Genomic DNA, 24381 nt, shown 5'->3' with positions numbered 1-24381 from the left:
TACAAAAGGTAAAGACAGAATTGTTCCCAATGGACAGATTGAGCGGCAATAACAAAGTAAACATAGGGAATAATGTTAAGACAAAAAAGAGGGTCTAAATGTAAGTATTTGAATTGCATATAAAACTTCAATCCATTTGGATTACACAGTTTTATCATGAACAGACACGAGTTTGTTTCTTCATCATGTTTGTAGAAATGCGTCTCTGCATCAGTGTCTCAGCAATGGATGCTCTGCAGTGAATGGGTGCCGTCAGAATGAGAGTCTGATAAAAACATCACAATAATCCACAGCACTCCAGTCCGTCAGTTAACATCCGGAGAAGACAAAAGCTGAAACAAATCCACCATTAAGACGCTTTTAACTAAAATACGAGTTTGTAATCTATGATAACGCTTTGTTTGGACTCTCATTCTGACGGCACCCATTCACTGCAGAGCATCCATTGGTGAGCAAGTGATGTGATGCTGCATTTCTCCAAATCTGATGAAGAATGAAACTCATCTACGTCTTGGATGGCCCAAGGGTGAGCACCTTTTTATTTTTTTGGGTGAACTATTCATTTAATTTGACGTATATTTGCCCATTCATACATGTGTGAAACTATCTATCTATCTAACTAAATAAAATTAAAATGCATTTATTCAAATTGCTTGGAATCAGCATAAATCTGTTCATTCTGAAAACTACTGCATTTATTCAGTTAAAAAAAAAAAGTATGAATTTAAAACCATTTAAAATATGTCTAGTGTTGGAACAAAGAATAGTCAATGCATCTATTCAGTTTATGTTAATAATCCAAATGGATGAACATTTTATATGCAATTCAAATACATAAATCTTAGATTTAGGCCTATAGGAGTGTTTGTACCTAAATATTTGGGAGGAGCAATAGTGCCAAGTTGGTTATCAATGACATTGATATCTATTTACCTAATTGTTATTTCCATTCAAAGCCATCTTCTTAAACTAAGCTGTTGAATGTGATGTTTTGAGAATTAAACACCATTTCTGCTGATACAGAACACTGTGTTTAGTAGCTTGACTAACAATTGACCTGTCGGTAAGCCCCACCCCTTAGTTACTGTTGCTACTGTCTTGCAGTGACAGCTGTCAGTGTGAAAACCTTGTCGCACGATGTATTTGATCAATTTTGGACTCAGAAGGACCATCATTCAAGTGGGACTTAAATATGCCAAGGAGGGATAAAAGATTTTAAAATAAATATGTAAAAATACAGATCACAATGCAAACAGGAGAAGTCTCGTCACGATCACAATGACAACATCCCGGATCAGCACTGTTCATTAAGATTAAATTCATTTACATTTAACCAGTTTAATAAGGAGAGGCATTGAAATGTACCTTTGTGTACGTGTTTTTGACCTACACTGCACAAGACGTGAGAACAGTCGCTATTTAGGTTTGTAGCGTGGACACACTAACTTTAACGTTAGATGGTTTTAGCCAGAGATACCTTGCTGAAACGCAAGATGACACTAATGTTATGCAGCTATATTTTTTTATTTTTTTATGCGATATTCCAAAATGTGCATAAAAATAGGTGGATAGTATGACAACCAGAAAATTAACGTGAAAAGCACTTTCCAGTATTGTTATTGTGTGCCTACTTTACAGAAAGCAGTCGTCTTTAGGCATGTGTTAGCTATTATTCATAAATAACATATTTCAGTAATGTTTATGATTATTCTCTTTTAACATCACTAATATAGTAGTGCATATTGTTCTAATTATAAATTATGAAATTACCAGAAATAAAATAGAGCAAAATCTTGCACAGACTGATTTTATGAGAACAGAACCTGCAGTTTGAAATCTGACTATGAGCATTATAAAATGTAATATACACTAATTATGGGTACTCAATTTTTTTGGACTTGATTACGTATTCCAGATTACATGCTACCCAGCACTTGTCACTATTAAGGGGAATCAGAAGGGGATCTGGCGCCCCGATATTGCGCAACAGCCCAGTAGGCGGCGACGGCGGCGTGCAATCGGTCTGCGAACCACCAACGAAGAAGAACAACAGCGCGATCCGCCAATAAACGAAAGAAGAAGAACAACAATAATACACGCTTTAAAGTCGTGCGGCGCGTTTCATGTCTGCCAAATCAAGAAACACACTTTAAAGTGTCGCCAGGTCGGTGTGCCCTTTAACTGTCCTAAAGAAGTATGCGAGTTGGGCATATTCTCATCTCATCGTCCTAAACGCGAAGAAGATTAGTTTTCAAGCAAGCAGGAGTAACTCCAGATGAATCTTCAGAGATATGTGTAGTACATACTTTTGCAATTCAAACACACTACTATAACGATGGCGGTTATTAAAGAGGAGATTGAAGACACGAGTTATTCAGAAACATGCAGAGTGAAAGATGAAGATACAGAAGAACAGAGAGGTTGGTGATCACTGATCCTTTCATTCATTCATTACTGTAATAATGAGATAAAGTTTAGAAAGCAAAAAATACTGTCTGACGTGCGCGCTTTCACCTGGAAGACTGTACATCGTCTTCGTATCAGCCATGATTCTAGTCTGTTAATTAAAAGGCTGCTTATAAGCATATTAGAGCTGCACGATTCTGGATAAATTGAGAATCACGATATTTGTTTTTTATCTTTGGTCTCAAATAGAGATCACGATTCTGAACTAAACAAAATAATGTGTGACAAAATATTAATTGCTGCAGTGTATTTAAAAGTGTTTAATTAATTTGAATGAATTAAATATTTTATTATATATGCGTTTAAAATATAATATATTTAATACACCGATTTTTAAATATTAAACGTGGTTTGAATGAAAAATTCAGTGACTCACTCAAATACTTCACTTGTTTTATTACTGGATGAATCAGTGCTTTTGAACGAATCTCTTGAATGAATGATTCAATGACAATATTTTTTTTTTTTTTTTTTTACAGTCACTGAACTATAAACTTTAATCCCAGTATTTCTGTGATAATATGAATGACTGTAAGACAGAAATAATACTGTGTAGTTGAAAAGACTGTTTGTGAAGCTGTTTCTTACCTAAACATGCTAACTGACTGCTCTCGGTGTCATGTAATGTTCCTGTATCATGATGTTTTCCGAAGGTTTAATAGACACGGGAGAATCGTTGTCATTTAGAAATGGGATCACATGCATGTTTGAATTGAGATCGCAATCTTTTAACAATTAATCGTGCAGCTCTAATGCATATCTGCTAATTGTTAATGGGATGCCTTCATGTAAGAGGATGACAGTTAGCTGAACTTTAACTTGTTTAATTGGTGACACTTAGCCTACATTTGAAAAACTATTTGAATATGGCAACATTTTTATTTGAAAATCTATATTTGAATTTGGCAACATTTACTGCAATGTTTCTATGATCGAATGACTGACAGTAACACATCTCCTGTCAGCCAATCACAGTTAGTAAGCTTGATGACATCATCCATAGCCACGATCTCAGCCCCGCGCTTTCTCTCAGCTTAAGATTTCTCCCCTTTCCTTAGTAAAAGTTGCTCTCAGCTGCTTTGTGAACAGGTTCAGGAAAGTCTTACATTAAGAACTTCTGCTGCTATTCAGGAAAACTCTTCGTGCTAAGATAAAATGTTTTGTAAATACGGCCCCTGATCTTTATACATAGCAGATAATTTCCAGACAAAGCACTTTTTAGACATCTTGGAGATGTATGTGTGCTATGTGGGATGGTCTCATGGAATAGCAATAAAAAAATAAAAATAGTTCTTTACAAACATAAAATAGGTTATTGATGAATGTATAATGCTATTAAAACTTAACTTGCTTTTAAAAAGACTACACTGGATGGGCCTCATTCATGAAACACGAGCAGAGCAAATTTTTGTGTAAATAGTTCATAAAGCCGCTCTGACGTAAACTTTCGAATTCATGAAAATGTTCGTACTTTCAAAATGTTAGTTATGAAAGAAATGTACACCTGCTCCTTACCACGTTTACATGGTGTGTATAATGTTCTTTTTATCAAACTGATGACACTGAATTTTGGTGCACTGCCATAATAATTACAAGTTCATTTGCCCTCGCCCTCTTTTTGAATTTTTGTACCCGAGTTGATAACTGTAAAACACAGTACTCGTCATTGTCACTATTTACCCATGAGAGGAGGGACAAATGCCAACCAACCATCCACTTGTACAACGACTGCCTACAGCAATGGAGAAGTCAATATTCCTGGTTACTGCTTTTTTATATTTAGTAAAATTCTTAAAAATGAGATACTAGTAGTACGTTGCCGCTGTGGATATTCCAAATCATAGCAACCAAAGCGTCTCAGCTGGAAAAACACTGTGCCAACAAAGCATGCTCAAGCGCAAACCAGCTGGTCATTTTAAGAAGAGCGCATTTTTTCAGCTGGCTAAAAACGCTTTAGTGGACACACGTTATTGAATATTTATTGTCAGGCATATGGGCTATTAGTCTTTTTTGCATTTATGCAATATACTTGAGCCAAACCTGAGAAAGTAGACCAGAATATTCCACTGCGTTCCTGGACACGCAATTTGCGTAGCTGTAATTCATAGGCAGGGATTATGCTAATTGTGAATGAGCGTGCACGAGTGCATTATTTACGAATTATTGGAATTGGGGATGGCTCGATACCATAATTTTGGCTTTGGTACGATACCAGAATGTAATACCTCGGTATCGATACTAAAACGACACCATAGGTGACGCATAACAAGCCTCAAATGATAAGTAAATTGAAAACAATTTTATTAAAATAATAATAATACAAACAGATTAATATCTTAAAACCTTTGTATCAAACTGTAACAAAAAAACCTACAGGGAACATAGGTTAAATTTTGATGTTGGAGAAAAAAAAATATATAACTGAAGTAATACAATGAAAATATATTCAAATCTTCTTATCTGTTCAGTGCAAACAAAATGTCTCGAAATGTAACAAAAAACCTACCGGGAACATAGTTTACATTTTGACTGAGTTTGAAGAAAAAAAAAAATACAAATGAATTAACGCAATTAATGCAACAAATGTTGCTTTATTGTAATGTGTTATTCTAACAGTCAAAATCACATTATTTCTCTCTCTCTCTCAGATTGTTTTCAGATTTCAGACTCAGATAGCGAAAGAAAAAGCATTAAATATTAATCTCACTCTGTCCCTCTCTTGGCTGCTTCAATTAGCGGTCGGCAGCGCTGCAGAAACATTCCTTTCATATTATTGATACTAAAATGAATATAGCAGAACTCTTGCTTGAATATTCGACGGTATGAAATGCAAGTGCATACACACGTGGTCAGAATTGTTGGTACCCTTGGTAAATATGATCAAAGAATAAATCTGCATTGTTAATCCTTTTGATATTTCGTTAAAAAAATTCACAAAAATCTAAGCTTTCATTGGATAATAAGAATTTAAAATGGAAGGAAATGTCATTATGAAAAATGTTTTTCTCAAATACACGTTGGACACAATTATTAGCACCCCTAGAAAATCTTATGAGTAAAATATCTCTGAAGTATATTCCCATTCATATTCACAATTTTGAGCACTCCAGAGTGATTATGAACATGTAATTATCCAGCCATGGCTTCCTGTTTCACAGAAATATAAATAGGAGGGAAAACAAAGCCCAAATTCCCTTAATCATCCATCACAATGAGAAAAACCAAATAATACATTTCTGATGTGCAGCAAAAGATAATTGAGCTTGACAAATTAGTGAAGTGGCTTTAAGAAAAGAGCTGGAGCAGTGAAAATTCCCATTTCCACCATCAGGCAATAATTAATAATTTCCAATCAATATAAAATGTTAGGAAACTGCCTGGAAGAGGACGTGTGTCTATATCGTCCTAATGCACGCTGAGAAGGAGAGTTTGAGCGGCTAAAGACTCTCCAAGGACCACAGCTGGAGAATTGAAGAATATAGTTGATTCTCGGGGTCAAAAAACCTTAAAAACAATTGTCAAACAGCAGCTACATCATCACATGTTGTTTGGGAGGGTTTCAAGAAAAATTCTCCTCACTCATCCAAAAACAAACTCCAGCATATTCAGTTATCAGACACGACTGGAGCTTCAAATGGGACTGGCTTCTATGCTCAGATGAAACTAAACAATGAGCTTTTTAGCAGCAAACACTCAAGATGGGTTTGGTGAACACAGGGATAAAAAGTACCCCATGTGTACAATGAAATATACTGCTGTATTTTTGATGTTGTGGGCCTATATTTCTGCTGGAGGTCCTGGACATCTTGTTTAGACGCATGGCATCATGGATTCTATCAAATACCAACAGATAAAAAATCAATAAGTGACTGACTCTGTTAGAAATCTTATAATGGGCCATGTTTGGATCAACAATAATCCAAACACAAACCTCAAAAACAAAAAAAACAAAAAATGGGTCACAAAACCAAGCTTCTGCTGGCCATTCCAGTCCTCTGACCTGAACCCTGTAGGACATGAGTGAACTGAAGAGAAGAAGCAGCAACATGGAGCTGTGAATCTAAAGGGTCTGGAGTGATTCTGGATGAAGGAATGGTCTCTGATCTCTTGTCAGGTGTCTCTAACCTCATCGGGCATTATCCACCTTTTTCTTCAACGCGGAAGTAAGTCTATGGGCAGAGGTGTAAAATACTTGAGTAATTTTACTTGATTACTTTACTTAAATATTATTTTGGGGGATTTGTACTTTATTCAAGTACAATTTAAACTGACTACTTGTACTTTTACTTGATTACATTTCTGAAGAAAAAAACAGTACTTTTTACTCCTTACAATTTTATTTCATCTTGAAAAGTACATTACATTTTTATTTTATCTTATGCACATTAAATATGGTAAACGGAAGCTCAAACGTGCGTGGCTGCTGTGAGAACCAATGATCATTGTTTCATGCATCAAGCACACATATTTCTACTTCACTTATGACTTTCATCAGGTTAATGTCTGGCTTCAAAAGTTCACCATCAAATCCGAGGAAGCATACTGAGGTAGCAAAGTTGCATTTTCCCAAAAAAAAAGTTTATTCATTATTTGTTCTGTTTTGATAGAGCCATTAGCTGTGTAATATATTAGCTGAATGCACAAGATTGAGTGCAAATAAAATCAGTGATGAGAATTTAAATACCATTAATATTTTTGTGGAAATATTTTCTTAATTAATTAAAAATCTCCAAAAGTGTTTAAATAAGCATTGTTTGTTAAATTAATTATAATTCATGTTTACTGATGTTCTCACCAGGTAGTGGATAAGTTGTATTTATAATATGTCATTATACGACGCATTGAGTAGGAATCAGGACTGTCAATGTTTTTTTAAATCTTAATAATTACATGATTTGCTCATTAATTAATCTAAATAGTAACAAATAATTATTTATCAATATTTGCTGAGAAAAAAAAAAAACTCTAAAAGCCCCAAATAAATAATTAAAAGATCAACAACACACAAAAATGTGGCCTTTCAAAACGTTAATGTTGTATGTTTTAATTCTATGACTCTCCTCATTAATTCAACACTTTCTTGTATTCTGTGTGGAATATGTTTCTAGCCTCTGCATCACATCTTGCTCTTCAAAGGGATACTTCACCCAAAAATGAAAATTCTCTCATCATTTACTGACCCTCATGTCATCCCAGATGTTTAAGACTTTCTTTCTTAAGATGAACACAAGCAAAGATTTTTAGTCCAGATAATGCAAAACAGAACCACTTCAGAACCCACACAAAGTGAACACGTACATATAACTATAATTTCACTTAAGAGGACACTGATTCATTAACAGGGGTTGCATGCGTTACTGTCATATTCACTTTGTGTAGTTTTTGAAGTGTCATTTTTTGGGTGTCCCATACAAGTGATTTTTTTTTTTTTCTAAAACTCTTATTTTGTGTTCATCTGATAAATGAAAGTCACATGGGATGGCATGAGGGTGGAAAGGATGGAGTTTCCTTTTAATCCCTTTCCCTGTATTTTTTTTTTCCCGGTGTTCCGCTGTGCTGCATTTTAATTGTTGTTGCACTAGATATACGTGTTTGACCTGTACCATTGCATTTTGTTTCGTTTTCTCCCTTTAACCAAACTTCTGAATGTCTGTCAGAAAAGAAAGTACTTCTACTTTTTTAATACTTTAGTACAATTTAAAGTTGTACTTTTTTACTTTTACTCAAGTATGTTTTTGGCCAGATTTTCACTGAGTATTTGTACTTTCACTTGAGTCAAATTTTGGAGTACTTTTTACACCTCTGCCTATGGGTGAGACTTCCGGTTCATTAGCCGCTGTAGGTAAATAACGAGAAGAATAACAATGCACAGTAAACGGTAAAACTGTTTGCACTGCAAATCAGTGTGTTCATAATTAAGATAATACATTAAAATAATATAAGACACTAATTTTCAATATAAAGCAGCAAAACGAACTGTTTTGTACAGCTAAAAATAGCTGGACGCGGATGAGACCGGAAGCTAGACCCATAAAATTTACAAATGGGCCCATTTTTACGTCAAGAAAAAGGTGGATAGGAGAACATTTAGAGCTGTTAAACTGGCAAATGGAGGTTTCAAAAAGTATTGAATAAAAGGGTGCCGTTAATTGTGGCCAATGTGTATTAGAGAAAAAACATTTATTTCATAATGATATTTCCCCCCATTTTAAATTCTTATTATGCAATGAAAGGTTAGAATTTTGCGAATTTCAAAAAAATAAAAGATCAAAAGGATTAAGAATGCAGTTTTATTTCCACAGCCTTCTTTGATCATATTAACCAAGGGTACCAACAATTATGACCACGTCTGTATATTACGTGACAAAAACTTCACTGGTTCTAGCATGTCACATGCACATTTGAGCTTACTGTATCACATCTGAATGTGCGTTGATCAGTTGTAAATAAAAGTTAAATTTAAATCTGAATTTATGAATGATGCACTCACCAGTCGATCTCTTAATTCCCTGTAAAGATCAGGATGAGCAAGTGGCAAATGCTTAAAAGGTTTGATGTGTTGCCTTCTGTGGCAACACATGATTTATAGCATACAGGTGCAGTAAGGTCAGTTCATTCACTTTTGTCATCTGTTTTGTATGCAAAGTAATGCCATATTTCACTTCTGCTGTTCTTTTTATTTATTAATGCATTGATAGTTTCATCTGTTTGATTCATCACGTTGTTCTGTTGTCACATTTACCGGTTGCGCAGCAGTTTGGGACGCACTGCCACCTGCAGGTGCACTTCACAACAGCAGCGTATGTAATACCGAATTGAGCAAAATTATATCGTACCATTTTAAATATAATATATACACCGGTATTTTTCCAGTACCGGTATACCGTGCATCCCTAATTGGAATTCATTATCATACACGTCTAACTATCAAATCGGGAGGTTTACGAAGCATTTGTGAATCCAGAGGAGAGTTTTCAGGAAGGTCTGTTTTACGCACAAATTGCTCAGAATTTACTAATATTTAGTAGTTTCATGAGTGAGGCCCAATGTGTTTCAGAGTGAGATAACGAAATAGTTTGACTCTATTTTATTCTCACTTTAGATTTGATGGTGAAAGAAGAAAATGAAAACCTAAAAGATGAGAAGCACCATGAATATCAGAATTCCTCTGAATTCAATCCTGCAGAAAAAGCTTTAAGTTGCTCACAGAGTGATGAGCATTTGAACCAAGAGCCTTCATTAACCTGCCCTGAATGTGGAAGGAGTTTCAAACAAAAACATTTCCTGACCAGACACATGAGAGTTCACACTCCAAAGAAGCCCTTCACGTGTGTGGAGTGTAGAAAGAGTTTCTCACACAACGAAAGGCTAAATACGCACATGAGAATCCACACCGGAGAGAAGCCGTTCACATGTCCTCAGTGCGGAAAGAGATTCACACAGAAATCAAACCTGAACACTCATGTGAAGATTCACACTGGAGAAAAACCCTTTGTGTGTCATCACTGTGGAAAGAGCTTCACCTACAAAGGAAACCTTAATATGCATGTGCGAATTCACCGAGAGAAGCTGTTCACATGCCCTCAATGTGGACTGAGTTTCACCGAGAAAAAACTCCTTAAGAATCACATACGAATTCACACCGGAGAGAAACCCTTCACGTGTCTTCAGTGCGGAACGAGTTTCACGCGGAAAAGCAACCTGATGATTCACATGAGGATTCACACTCGAGAGAAACCCTACAAGTGCTCACACTGTGGAAAGAGCTTCGCTCAGTCAAGATCCCTGAAAACCCACGAGCGACTGCACGCCGCAGCGAAGCCGTATCACTGCGCTTCATGTAGGAGGAGATTCAGTTTGGTTTACTTTCTTATCTGCACATCGTCTTACTATCAGCCTTGATTATTCTAGTCTGTTAAAGTGCCCCTATTATGGATTTTTGAAAATTACCTTTCATGCTGTGTTTAAGAGCTCTAAGTGAATGAAAACATCCTGCAAGTTATTGTCTCTCAAAAGAAAGTCGACTCTGAATCATTGAAACGAGTTGTTTTTAAAACAAATCCCAAGCCATGTTGAAGTCAACATGAAACATTAGCATATTGCCCGCCCACTTGTTGGTCCTCTCCCATTGGTCTGAATGAAAATGCAAATTCATTCTTTGCCACTAGGTGCAGCTGTTGGAGTGTTAAAAATAGCTGTTTCCCCGGTAACGCTGTACACAAAGCAGCACTGCCTCACAAACACTGCTTTATCAGGTGTTACAGGAATGATGGAATGAAGATGAGACCAATCACCACAGATTAACGTCACGCAAAGGAGGGGTTTGGAAAAATGAATCGTTGAGCGAATCATTTGGGAGTCGTTGAGCAAGTAAGGTAAAAAATAAATGAATACTATAAGATAATGAAAGTGTTTTTTGACCTTGCATGCATGTCAACCTGTTGTTAGGGACTCCCAAAACCAAAATATGAACCTGTCATTACCCGTAATAGGGGCACTTTGATTAAAAGGCTGTTTATATGCATATGTGCTAATTGTTTAAGAGATGCATTCATGTAAGAGGCTGACAAATAGCTAAACTTGAACTTGTGTAATTGGTGACACTTAAAGGAACACTCCACTTTTTTTGGAAATAGGCTCATTCTCCAACTCCCCCAGAGTTAATAAGTTGAGTTTTACCGTTTTTTTTAATCCATTCAGCCGATCTCCGGGTCTGGCGATAGCACGCTTAGCATAGATCATTGAATCCTATTAGACCAGTAGCATCGCGTTCAAAAATATCCAAAGAGTTTCGATAGTTTTCCTATTTAAAACTTGACTCTTCTGTAGCTATATCGTGTACTAAGACCGGCGGAAAATGAAAAGTTGCGATTTTCTAGTCCGATATGATTAGGAACTATACTCCCAGTCCGGCATAATAATCAAGGAACTTTGACGCGGCAGCAGGCGCAGTGATATTACGCAGCGCCTGAACGTAGTCCCCAGCTATATTATAACTAGGTACCTGGCTGGGGACTACTTTCAGGCGCTGCGTAATATCACTGCGCCTGCTGCGGCCATGTTACGGCAGCAAAGTTCCTTGATTATTACGCCGGAATGAGAGTATAGTTCCTAGCAAAATCGGACTAGAAAATCGCAACTTTTCATTTTCCGCCGGTCTTAGTACACGATATAACTACAGAAGAGTCAAGTTTTAAATAGGAAAACTATCGAAACTCTTTGGTCATTTTTGAACGCGATGCTACTGGTCTAATAGGATTCAATGATCTATGCTAAGCTATGCTAAAAGTGCTATCACCAGACCCGGAGATCGGCTGAATGGATTCAAAAATGGTAAAACTCAACTTATTAACTCTGGGGGAGTTGGAGAATGAGCCTATTTCCAAAAAAAGTGGAGTGTTCCTTTAAGCCCTATTTGGACGGGACTAGTTTTACACGGGGTGGTTAGAAATTTGTGTTTCACAGACCAAATAAGCGATTTTAATCCCGTCTGAATCTGCCACGTCTGTGTTTTTTTCACACAACCTCTGTAATAATTCCAGAGCAAATTACCTACAGTTTTTTGACAAACTCAGTGATCCTCTGAGAAAACTAATCCTGTCCGAATGTGAATGTCTGTGATTGCTGATGATATTTTTTTCACAGTGCGTTTCCTTGTGTGTTTTGGCCAACGTAAATTACCATAGACACTCTTACTGCGTGCATTTTTGATATGTTTACCTCCCGGCAAAGAAATAAAACAATAATAATGAAGTCAAGAGCCAGATCACGTGAACTGTTAAGGCTGGCTACTGTAATATCAGCGTCATGTAAGATTAGCGTTACTCACCTTCATTTCTGCTCTCAATTACATAATTTAATTACATATGTACCTTTATGAAAATTAAACATGTTTTTTCTACAAATAAAAAAAAAAAGTTAAAGTAACCACACATTAAGTATGTTTTTGCTATAGGAGCCATATAGCTTCGCCATGGTATTTGTTGTAAATCTGTGGTTATACACTGAACAAAATTATAAACACACTTTTGTTTTTGCCCCCATTTTTCATGAGCTGAACTCAAAGATCTAAGACTTTTTCTATGTACACAAAAGGCCTATTTCTCTCAAATATTGTTCACAAATCTGTCTAAATCTGTGTTAGTGAGCACTTCTCCTTTTCCGAGATAATCCATCCACCTCACAGGTGTGGCATATCAAAATGTGCAGTTTTATCATACAGCACAATGCCACAGATGTCGCAAGTTTTGAGGGAGCGTGCAATTGGCATGCTGACTGCAGGAATGTCCACCAGAGCTGTTGCCCGTGAATTTAATGTTCATTTCTCTACCATAAGCCGTCTCCAAAGGCGTTTCAGAGAATTTGGCAGTACATCCAACCGGCCTCACAACCGCAGACCACGTGTAAGCACACCAGCCCAGGACCTCCACATCCAGCATCTTCACCTCCAAGATCGTCTGAGACCAGCCACCCAGACAGCTGCTGCAACAATCCGTTTACATAACCAAAGAATTTCTGCACAAACTGTCCAAAACCGTCTCAGGGAAGCTCATCTGCATGCTTGTCATCCTCATCGTGGTCTCTACCTGACTGCAGTTAGTTGTCGTAACCGACTTGAGTGGGCAAATGAATCACATTCGATGGCGTCTGGCACTTTGGAGAGGTGTTCTCTTCACGGATGAATCCTGGTTTTCACTGTACAGGGCAGATGGCAGACAGCGTGTATGGCGTCGTGTGGGTGAGCGGTTTGCTGATGTCAACGTTGTGGATCGAGTGGCCCATGGTGGCGGTGGGGTTATGGTATGGGCAGGTGTATGTTATGGACAACGAACACAGGTGCATTTTATTGATGGCATTTTGAATGCACAGAGATACCGTGACGAGATCCTGAGGCCCATTGTTGTGCCATTCATCCACGACCATCACCTCATGTTGCAGCATGATAATGCACGGCCCCATGTTGCAAGGATCTGTACACAATTCCTGGAAGCTGAAAACATCCCAGTTCTTGCATGGCCAGCATACTCACCGGACATGTCACCCATTGAGCATGTTTGGGATGCTCTGGATCGGCGTATGCGACAGCATGTTCCAGTTCCTGCCAATATCCAGCAACTTCGCACAGCCATTGAAGAGGAGTGGACCAACATTCCACAGGCCACAATCAACAACCTGATCAACTCTATGCGAAGGAGATGTGTTGCACTGCGTGAGGAAAATGGTGGTCACACCAGATACTGACTGGTTTTTGGACCCCCCCGGACCCCCCCAATACAGTAAAACTACACATTTTAGAGTGGCCTTTTATTGTGGCCAGCCTAAGGCACACCTGTGCAGTAATCATGCTGTCTAATCAGCATCTTGATATGCCACACCTGTGAGGTGGATGGAGTATCTCGGCAAAGGAGAAGTGCTCACTAACACAGATTTAGACAGATTTGTGAACAATATTTGATTTTTATTGATATATTTGATATGATAAATCTAATATTTATAATTTTGTTCAGTGTACTAATGGCAATCAATCCGAATGACTATACACAATGCACGCATGAGCACGTGATCTCTGCAACGCCCAGATGTACAAAACAGCCCCTCCCACCTCTGTAATAAACACGGAGATGTTAGTCCCATCATAATTGGTACATGACAGTCACAGACATCAGATGATAAGAATCGAAACTCAAACGTGGTTTAGAAAACTAGTCTCGTCCGAATAGGGCTTTAGCCTACACTTTAAAAACTATTTGAATATGACAACATTTTTATTTTTAAAAATCTTAAATTTAAAGTTTTTATTTGGATATGGGAACATATATATTTGAAAATCTTTATTTGAATTTGGCAACATTTACTGCAATGTTTCTATGATCGAATGACTGACAGTAACACATCTCCTGTCAGCCAATCATAGTTAGTAAGCTTGATGACATCATCCATAGCCACGATCTCAGCCCCGCGCTTTCTCTCAGCTTAAGATTTCTCCCCTTTCCTTAGTAAAAGTTGCTCTCAGCTGCTTTGTGAACAGGTTTTACGAGGAAAGTCTTACATAAGAACTTCTGCTGCTATTCAGGAAAACTCTTATGTTTTGTGAATACGGCCTCTGATCTTTATACACAGCAGAACATTTTCAGACGAAATGCTCTTTAGATATCTTGGAGATGTATGTGTGCTATGTGGGATGGTCTCATGCAAAAGGGGAAAAAAATAATAGTTCTTTGCAACCATCAAATAGGTTCTTGATGAATGTATAATGCTATTAAAACTAAACTTGCTTTTAAAAAGATTAAACTGCATGTGTTTCAGAGTGACATAACAACGGAATAGTTTGACTATTTTTTTTTCTCACTTTAGATTTGATGGTGAAAGAAGAAAATGAAAACCTAAAAGACGAGAAGCACCATGAATATCAGAATTCCTCTGAATTCAATCCTGCAGAAAAAGCTTTAAGTTGCTCACAGAGTGATGAGCATTTGAACCAAGAGCCTTCATTAACCTGCCCTGAATGTGGAAGGAGTTTCAAACAAAAACATTTCCTGACCAGACACATGAGAGTTCACACTCCAAAGAAGCCCTTCACGTGTGTGGAGTGTAGAAAGAGTTTCTCACACAACGAAAGGCTAAATACGCACATGAGAATCCACACCGGAGAGAAGCCGTTCACATGTCCTCAGTGCGGAAAGAGATTCACACAGAAATCAAACCTGAACACTCATGTGAAGATTCACACTGGAGAAAAACCCTTTGTGTGTCTTCACTGTGGAAAGAGCTTCACCTACAAAGGAAACCTTAATATGCATGTGCGAATTCACCGAGAGAAGCTGTTCACATGCCCTCAATGTGGACTGAGTTTCACCGAGAAAAAACTCCTTAAGAATCACATACGAATTCACACCGGAGAGAAACCCTTCACGTGTCTTCAGTGCGGAACGAGTTTCACGCGGAAAAGCAACCTGATGATTCACATGAGGATTCACACTCGAGAGAAACCCTACAAGTGCTCACACTGTGGAAAGAGCTTCGCTCAGTCAAGATCCCTGAAAACCCACGAGCGACTGCATGCCGCAGCGAAGCCGTATCACTGCGCTTCATGTAGGAGGAGATTCAGTTCATCAAGAAATCTACAGATTCATAGAAAAACACGCTGCTCACTGGCCAAAGAAATGAACACCATGTAAATGGACATATTGAGGGGCAGTAACAAAGGAAACTGAGTATTAATCAATAAAAAACTTTTTTTTTTAAATTTGGGTCTAAATTTAAAATGTATATGGAATTAAAATTTCCATTCATTTGGATTCTGCAGTTTTAACATGAACAAACATGAGTTTGTTTCCTCATCAGATTTGGGGAAATGTAGCATTGCATCAGTGTCTCAGCAATGGATGCTCTGCAGTGAATGGGTGCCGTCAGAATGAGAGTCCAACACTGTAAAAAAATCCAACTTTCGAAAAGTTCTACTAACAATGTAAAAAAAGTAGCCTGAACAAATCATTTTTAGTAGAAGTCAGTTTATTTTTTTTTTGTGAACTGAACAAAAATACTCTAAACATGTCGCTAGCAAAAGTTTTTTTTTGTTAAACTTACTTAGATACTCAAGTATTTGTTCACAACATATGCAAATGTTCTCCCAACTTTTCAAATTGAGTCATCTGAACAAACAATTTTACATTGAGCAAAACTGCACAAGTTCCCTGCATGCATTGCAGCTTGAAAACATTTTATGTTAATTATTATTAAAATATTATAATTGTTTTAAATTTTACTGGCTTAATTTATGCTGCTGCTGTTGTCGCTGTCAGTTAGCTCTCATGTGGATCAGAGTTCATATGTTTACTGATTTAAAATTTGTTGATCCTCACCATGGTTGAGAATCGTGTGCTGAGGTACTGTATGTGCATCTCATTGCATCTTGTTTAATGCATTTGTTTATCAGCATAAATGTTTGCCTTTATTTTTAAGAGGCAAATACTACCCATATTATGTGGAAGGCTTTGAAAATAAACAAAATCTAAAGGAAAGATAATTGTTAACTTCAAATGCTAAAAAATCTTTGGTTGCTCTGACAGATCTTTTATCACTCAGTAAAACTGACATTTATTCATTAGATGAACTGAAGTTTTTAAGTTGTGGGTTGCTAGCTGAGTTAACAAGTTGATAGGTTGCCTTATTTTTTTTTGAGTTGGGTCAACTTTTTTTTTTTTTTTTTTAAACAGTGAAACAGCTGATAAAAACATCACAATTATCCACACCACTCCAGTCCATCAAAAGCTGAAACAAATCCATCAAGACGCTTTTTACTAAAACACAAGTCTATAATCCATAATAACACTTCTTCCAGTGGAAAAGTCCATCTTCTGCTGTTTCTTACATAAAAATCTGGTTTTGGACTGTAAACGGTGCTTGACCTCTGCATCTTACATTAAAAACATCTTAAAGGATTTGTTTCGTTCTGACGGCACCCATTCACTGCAGAGGATCCATTGGTGAGACACTGATAGAATGATGCGTTTCTCCAAATCTGATGAAGAAACAAACTCATCTACATGGTCTAAGGATGAGGACATTATCAGCAAATGTTATTATTAATTTTTTTTTAGGTGAACTATTCATTTAATGCGATGCATATTTGCTCAGTCATAGATAAATGAAATAGGCACAACTAACTAAAATAAATCAAATTAAAATGCATTTATTCAAATTGCTTAGAGTCAGCATAAATTTGTTCATTCTGAAAACTATTTATTCATTGAAAGATTGAATAAAGAAAGCATGAACAAAGATTGGCTTTATTAATGATAATATAAACCTGGTTATTTTGTATTTAAACATTAATTTTATTAATATTATTACATAAATCTGTTATCAATGCCTGTTTCATGTATGTATTAATGACAAATACGCATCACATTAAGTTTATGTTAGTAACGGATGGAAATAATATCTGAAAATCAAATGCATAAATCTTAAATTTAGGCCGAAATATAGATGTTTTTACTCAAATTTCCGGGAGGATCAAAACTACCAAATTAATAATTGATGACATTGGCATCTTTTATTTATCTCATTTGTTATTTCCATTCAAAACCATTTTGTTAAGCTAAGCTATTGAACAGTAATGCATTGAGAATTAAACACTGCTTAGACAACTCTGTGTTTAGTGGCTCGACTAACCATTAATTCTTACAGAGGTGAAAAGCACATTCGTGTTATTGTGTATTTACAATAGGCAGTCTGCTTTAGGCATGTGTTAGTTATTATTATAGATGAATAACATATGTCAGCAATGTTTAATTATTGTTTTATTTTCTGTATAGCAACACACTCGCCGATGCGGAATCAGGAGCAGTTTGGAGAAGAAAATCCCCAAAGCAAATCTAATAAAATATATGATTACTTTAATAACGTCGTTTGTGTTCTTTCAAATTTGTGTGTTATGTTATATTTTAATGATTTGTGATGAATACTTATGACTTTCAAGCAAATCTGACATTACACGTGAGACGGACTGCATCAGTACTATATAAAACAATAATAAGATGACTAAATGCTGTAAAATATAAAGTGAATGAAAGAAATTAAGTTATTCTGCTAGCCGATGTTGTGATAAACCCAAAATAACGCGAGACAGAGCTGCGTTTACATCACGTGATCCGCACGATTGATCACATGACTGAAGGGGAGGAGTTTACTGCAGAACAACATTAATCTCACGAGAGGCCATCAAAGAGTTTCGGAATATTGAACGAGGTTTTCTTCGCGGATTCTTAGTTTGGTTATTTATGCAATAAACATTTTTATACGTGCATTGCATTGCAGTAAGATATGAAGAAAGCTGATGCAGCTCCTCGTAAGTAGTAGACTGACAGAATAACAGCACTTTATCTGAGAAACCCAACATCAGATGCTGCTGCTTCTGTCTCATATCTGATGCACATAAACTCACGAGTGCAAGATCACGCTCAGACAAACTGAACAATAGTCATAAAAACATCCAAATGACAGATTGTCAGTTTAAGCAACATTTCTTAATATAACGTTACAGATTTTGGTGTTTTATAACCAATATTTGTTTCTGTAATTTTTAAAATTTACCTCCATATTTGTATTTAATATTTTTGCATCTGTGTCTTGTAAAGTATGCTATTCACTCTAAAGATAAAAAGGAAATAAATGTTAAAAAAAAAAAATTGTGGAAGAATATAAATGTAAATACATAAAGACTGATTCTCTATATCCACATTACAATGATGCAAATAAATGTATGCATGTGTAAATTAAGGAACTTTTTGTGTTTTTCTATAGGTCTCAACACCACAATTTACACTGATTCATCAGTAAATGCTGAATGTTTCTACCATCTGGTCAACTAGAGGGAAAAAGCTGAAATCTTCATAACGTAATATTGTACAGGTGGAGTTTATTAAAGAGGATACTGAAGACATGAGTGATCCAGAACCATCACAAATAAGAAATGAAGATGAAAACAAGGAACAAAGAGGTTTGTGTACACAATACATAATCAAACACAGATATTTAATAATAATTAAAAAAAAGTTTAAAACAATCAAATTTGTTCTTTCATTCATTTGTTAATGACTGCGGAGGAATGCATTCGGTAGACTGGAAGAAGTCAAATAATGTGGTTACAAATAAAGTATGTACTGACAGGATATGCTAATATTTATATGACTAAAAAGTAGGATGAAAATGCGGTCGCTTTATATCTCCAATAGTGTCTCGGTAAGATGAGATGTAAATGATCCAAACATATAATGCAATGCAATCCGATGCTGATGAAGAAACAAACGCTCCTCAAAAGATCCTGATGATCAGATTTGAGACGCACTGATTTTTCTAGAAAATGATTGATTGAGAATCAAGTAAAGCTGAGCTGCTTCAGTCCAGAACGTGTTCATCTGGAGACATGACTGCAGGTATTCTGACGTTTACTTGATCAAAATCAGTCGAGATTTGACACGAGAAGCAGCAGCTGGACAATTACACTAAAAGAGCTTTTACTGTATTAAAAAAAAAAAAAAAAAAACGAGATAATTTTAGATTTTGCAAAGTTTAATCATGTTGATCATTTAGAGAAATTTTCTTATCAAATATGATACAATAGGGTTAAACGGTGATAAATGCATTATTATAGCCAAGTAGATCAAAATCGTTACCTGACGTCTGTGCTTTACTGCCATTTTTTTAGTTTTTGTTTTTTTACCAACAATTTATTTTGTTCATTTTAGACCCATCGGAAAAAACAGAGGAAAGTCCAGAACTGAATGAAGCGCCGTGGAACCGTGAATCTGACCATCAGTATCAGAAACCTCAGCATATCACAGCTGGAGAAAAACCACTGAGTCCATCACAGAGCGCCGGTCAGGAGCGAACTACAGCGAGCCCAGCGCGGCCGTTCACGTGCCTTCAGTGCGGGAAGACCTTCAAACGAGCCACGGATGTCAAAGGTCACCTGCGCTATCACTCCGGCGAGAGGCCGTTCACCTGCGACCAGTGCGGGAAAAAATTCATCCTGGCGTCGCACTTAAAAACACACCTGTCCATTCATTCAAACGAGAAGCCTTTCTTGTGCTCTATCTGTGGCAAGAGTTTCTCGCGCCTCTGCACTTTCAAAGATCACGAGAACATCCACACCGGCGTGAGAGCGCACGCTTGCTCCGAGTGCGGGAACGCCTTCATCACGGCCAACGCACTGAAGATGCACCAGCGCGTTCACACCGGAGAGAAACCCTACAAGTGCTCGCACTGCGGCAGGAGCTTCAGTCACTCCGGAGCGCTGAAGAGACACGAGCGCGTTCACACCGGAGAGAGACCCTACCACTGCCCTCTGTGCGGCAGGAGATTCACTCAGTCCAGCAATCTGCTGACCCACGTCAAGAGACACTGTCCGAAGTCACGCTGATCAAACCAGCACCACATGAAGATACAGTGACAGCGTTGTAGCACTCGAGACCGGTCTCGGTCTCAGACTCAGAGGACTCAAGACCACAACTGCGGGGATATCACTAAATTGTCTGATTTATTTACAACCATCATTTGATGTAAAACTTCCTGCTTCAAATGCAATCAATAACTAATTAAATAACTAAATAACAAAAATAAATTATTTGATTTATACCAGTGGATCTCAAAATGTTTGACTTCACTGCCCCACTATTGTCCACAACAATATTTGAAGGCCCCTCCACTCAAACTAAATATTTTAGAGCTTAGCATGACTAGAAAGATGCATATTCATACTAAGAACCAACCAAATACTAAGAAATGTGTTTTAGTTCATTTTAATGCTTGTTTTGTTTTATTATAAACAATTTTAAGTCATCTTGAGGCCCCCTTGGAGGTTTGTTAAGGCCCCATAGAGGGACTGTGTCAAAAATGTCACCAAAATTAATACATACACCCGCAAAATTCAAGATATTGTTGCAAAAAAAGGTGCTTGAATGTATGAGATGTGGATTTTTATATTATAATATGATATAATTAAGCAATATCACAAGAGTAAGATAACTGCTTTGAAAAAAAAAAATTATATTGCTTTCGTTAAAACATTCAGTAAACAATTTTTAACATTATTCTCAACATTATTTATGCATTTGTAGTTATACCAATTCAGACGCAGCTTCTAAGTGCAAAGATGGATTTTGTTGTTAGAGATTTCATTTGATTGGTAACAGCTCTGTAAGTGTCTTATTATTGTATTTAATGATTCAAAATAAGGCGTTTCTCAGGCAGTAAATGTGGATCCTTGAGATGAATTTGAGCAGCGCTGGTCTGGTCTTGACTACAACACATTCAGAAGGAAATACAATAATCACCAGTTACAGTTACAATTATATTTCTGTTTACATGCTCTTTCAATTAAAGTGTTAAATGAGTATGCCTGATTAATTAAGCACATCAGTTTTGATAGATATTATTAATAGTCAAACATTATGAGCGATGGTTCTTTGTCTCTGTTCATACTGGCTTGTACGTTAAAGACATTAAAGAGTAAAAACACTCTTTAATTACTCTTTAACAAACTGTAGTCTATTACAGATTATGAAATCTAACGTAATCTAGGTTACTCATTTTTCTGACGACTATTTGGAATACTTTTAGATTACTTTTTATCTATCTTGTTTTAAACGTATCATTAAATGTATCATATTGATATAAAAAAGAAATTGGAAAGAAAATATATTCCACTTTTTCACATCAACATCATGAAATGCTTTAAATATTACATTAAACCAGGGTTTCCCAGACTGGGCTTACTGTAAGAACTGCAGTGGGTTTGTGAGTTGATAAAAACCTAATTAATTAAATCATAAAAATGATAAAAATTATTTGTTTATCTGCATGTCAATGTCACCATTAATCAAAATCAGAGAACTATAAACATGCAAATGTGTCGTTAAATGATTGAAATATTAACTTCCTCAGAGATATTTCAAGAAAATATTTAATTTCAAAAGGGTTCGGCTGACAAAAATGTTTGGGAATCCCTGCATTACATGAACAATCATTAATAAACATGAAAACAGCAATGATATTCCAGGTTTGAAATATTTTTGTCCAGAATCAGCAGATACTGAAGGATATGATGTTTCACAGCTACACATCACCAGTGGTTAGAGACTTGCATAATTATTTGTTTCATACATGGACTAATTACATGAGTGGAGCGTTTCCTCCAAACTCAGAAGTATGGATTGCAGAATTATTTACATGGCTATATTGTGAAGAGTCAAAGCTAAATGGTGTGACAGTAAGATTGTTAAAAAGGGGAAAGAGGGTACAACACACCTTAAGAAAAAATGTGCTGTTCACTGCGCCTAAAATGTATAATTGCACGAAAATATATATGTTTGTATTGAACATTAATGGAGCAACATAATTTGTGTGAAATTAAATCATACAAGTCGTTTATTTTGTTTAAAAATCTTATAAATGTATGAGGGGGTAAAAGGCACATGGTATTGATACAAATACTTCAGCTAAAATGTTTTTTTTTTTATAATGTTAAGTTAATACTTGTTCAAAACAATCACTTTAACAAAGTTTGTACAATTTTCTGCTTATTTTGAAAAATAAAAGAATTATTTATTGTTCAATAAAATATACTGTCATTAAAATGTTAATATAAAAAATATTTGAAAAAAAAAAGTACTGAAAGCATTGAAGGAGATCCCATAATAACTGAATATATATTTACAGTAGTAATAACGAATGATATTTTATTATGATATGATTAATATCATGTTTTTAAAATATGATGGTTTGATTCTAAACATGGTGATTATCTCTAATGTGGACACCCAACATAATATATGATATTTACCATCTGAATCTAACCATGTCATGTCAACAAATGGAAAAGTCAGCTATCTATTAATTATCATGTTAATTACTGTGCATCTTTAGCCCCAACAGCAGGGGCGCTTTTTACCCCAAATACCATACTTTTTACACATACTTTCGTTATTTAAAAACTGTTGCTTTAATTATCTTAAACAAAACCGAAAATCATTTTTCGGAAAAGAAGACCTGTTTCAAAATATATGCATTGATTTTAGCAGTTCTCATTTGCTACTTAAATCTACAACATTAAAAAAAAACATAAAATATTGGATCAAGAAAGCACAGAATCAACTTTGCGCTGCTGCACGCGATCGCATTAAAGATCAGACAAATATACACGTGCACCTTGAAAAGTTTTGGATGTTTGAATGTTTTGGAAAGTGCTAAGCCATGTTTTTATGCCATCTAGTGGTGCAGACGAAAATAATAGGCGCCTTTTACCCCGTTTTACCCTACAAATCCCCAGGACAAGTTTCATATTGATGCAATGTGTGAACAAAGCCATGAGAATAATGATGAATATGTGAATATAGCAGATCGGTTTTAATGCAATTTAAAGGAATATTCTGGTTTAAGAACATGTTACGTTCAATCAACAGCATCTGTGGCATAATTATCACAGACATTACCAAACCTCCCACAAAACTTGAAGCGAATCTGATCTGTTAACATTAAAATACTCATAGTTTCAGGAGTAGCTGCACAATATAGGCCTATGCGTTAACTTAACTTTACTGTGACCAACTAGTTCTGATATACCTGATAAAGTTATAAATTAATTAAGATTAGTATGTCTCATTAAACATATCAATTCTGACAGATGTTATTTAAAGGGACAGTGCACACAAAAATTAAATTCAGTCGTCATTTACTCACCCTCATGTTGTTCCAAACCTGCATTAATTTCTTTCTTCTACTGAACACATAAGAAGATATCTTGATATTTGTATGTTGTAAAAAATAAAATAAAATAAATAAATAAATCAAATGGAAGTCAATGGCTACCAACAGCGGTTTGGTTACCATCATTCTTCAAATCTCTTCTTTTGTCCTCGACACTTCTGGCTTTTTCTGTGCAGGTGACCGGTTCAGTCTCCATCTGCTGGCCACGAATGAAGGCTGGAGTCAGCGCGGGCTCTACAGGGTTCTCTCTGATGCTGTTGCGAGTCTCTCGTTTATATACTGCTCTTATTCAGCACCAGCGAGTTCGTGAACTTTCCAGATAGTTCCAGATTCCTCCACTGGAGGGCAGCAGAGAGAGAGAGCGATGATGACGTCACACTATCATTCTGGAAGTTTAAATAATAATAAATAAATAAATTGTTTATTCTTGTGTACGTCCTCTTTGTGTCTTCCACTTTTCCTTGCTGAATTCAACTCTTTAATTTCATCCCTTAGACTCAAAAACATTTTTTTTAATTTTCTTTTTTAAAAAAGCACAAAAGTGTTTTATTAGGATGTGTTTAAAGACACGTTAACTTTATTATGATGCTTTTTTCTGTCTGTGCACGTAAACCCATGTTTGTTTTGTTGTTGATGTACGTGTAGATG

At 36.2% G+C, this 24381-nt stretch overlaps 2 protein-coding genes across 2 annotated transcripts in view; one reads left to right on the top strand and one right to left on the bottom strand.

Annotated features, from left to right (window-relative positions):
- Window positions 1-23755, bottom strand: part of LOC131554173 (gastrula zinc finger protein XlCGF8.2DB-like) — a 53857-nt gene extending 30102 nt beyond the window's left edge. The window contains exon 1 of the mRNA XM_058799388.1: window positions 23707-23755. The gene's annotated coding sequence lies outside the window, so the exon portion shown is untranslated. The remainder of the gene's footprint in view (window positions 1-23706) is intronic.
- Window positions 4-20607, top strand: LOC131522026 (oocyte zinc finger protein XlCOF6-like). Its single transcript, XM_058747242.1, has 6 exons — window positions 4-2420; window positions 9569-10306; window positions 14821-15640; window positions 17784-17837; window positions 17948-17964; window positions 19716-20607. The coding sequence occupies exons 1-6, from the start codon at window positions 2336-2338 to the stop codon at window positions 20387-20389; spliced, it is 2388 nt and encodes a 795-aa protein (XP_058603225.1). The 5' UTR covers window positions 4-2335; the 3' UTR covers window positions 20390-20607.
- Window positions 23756-24381: the final 626 nt, after the last annotated feature.

Source organism: Onychostoma macrolepis, chromosome 02 (assembly GCF_012432095.1).
Source record: "Onychostoma macrolepis isolate SWU-2019 chromosome 02, ASM1243209v1, whole genome shotgun sequence".
NCBI lineage: Eukaryota > Metazoa > Chordata > Actinopteri > Cypriniformes > Cyprinidae > Onychostoma > Onychostoma macrolepis.
The sequence above is the reverse complement of the archived record's forward strand: the minus strand, read 5'-3'. Positions and strand labels throughout refer to the sequence as shown.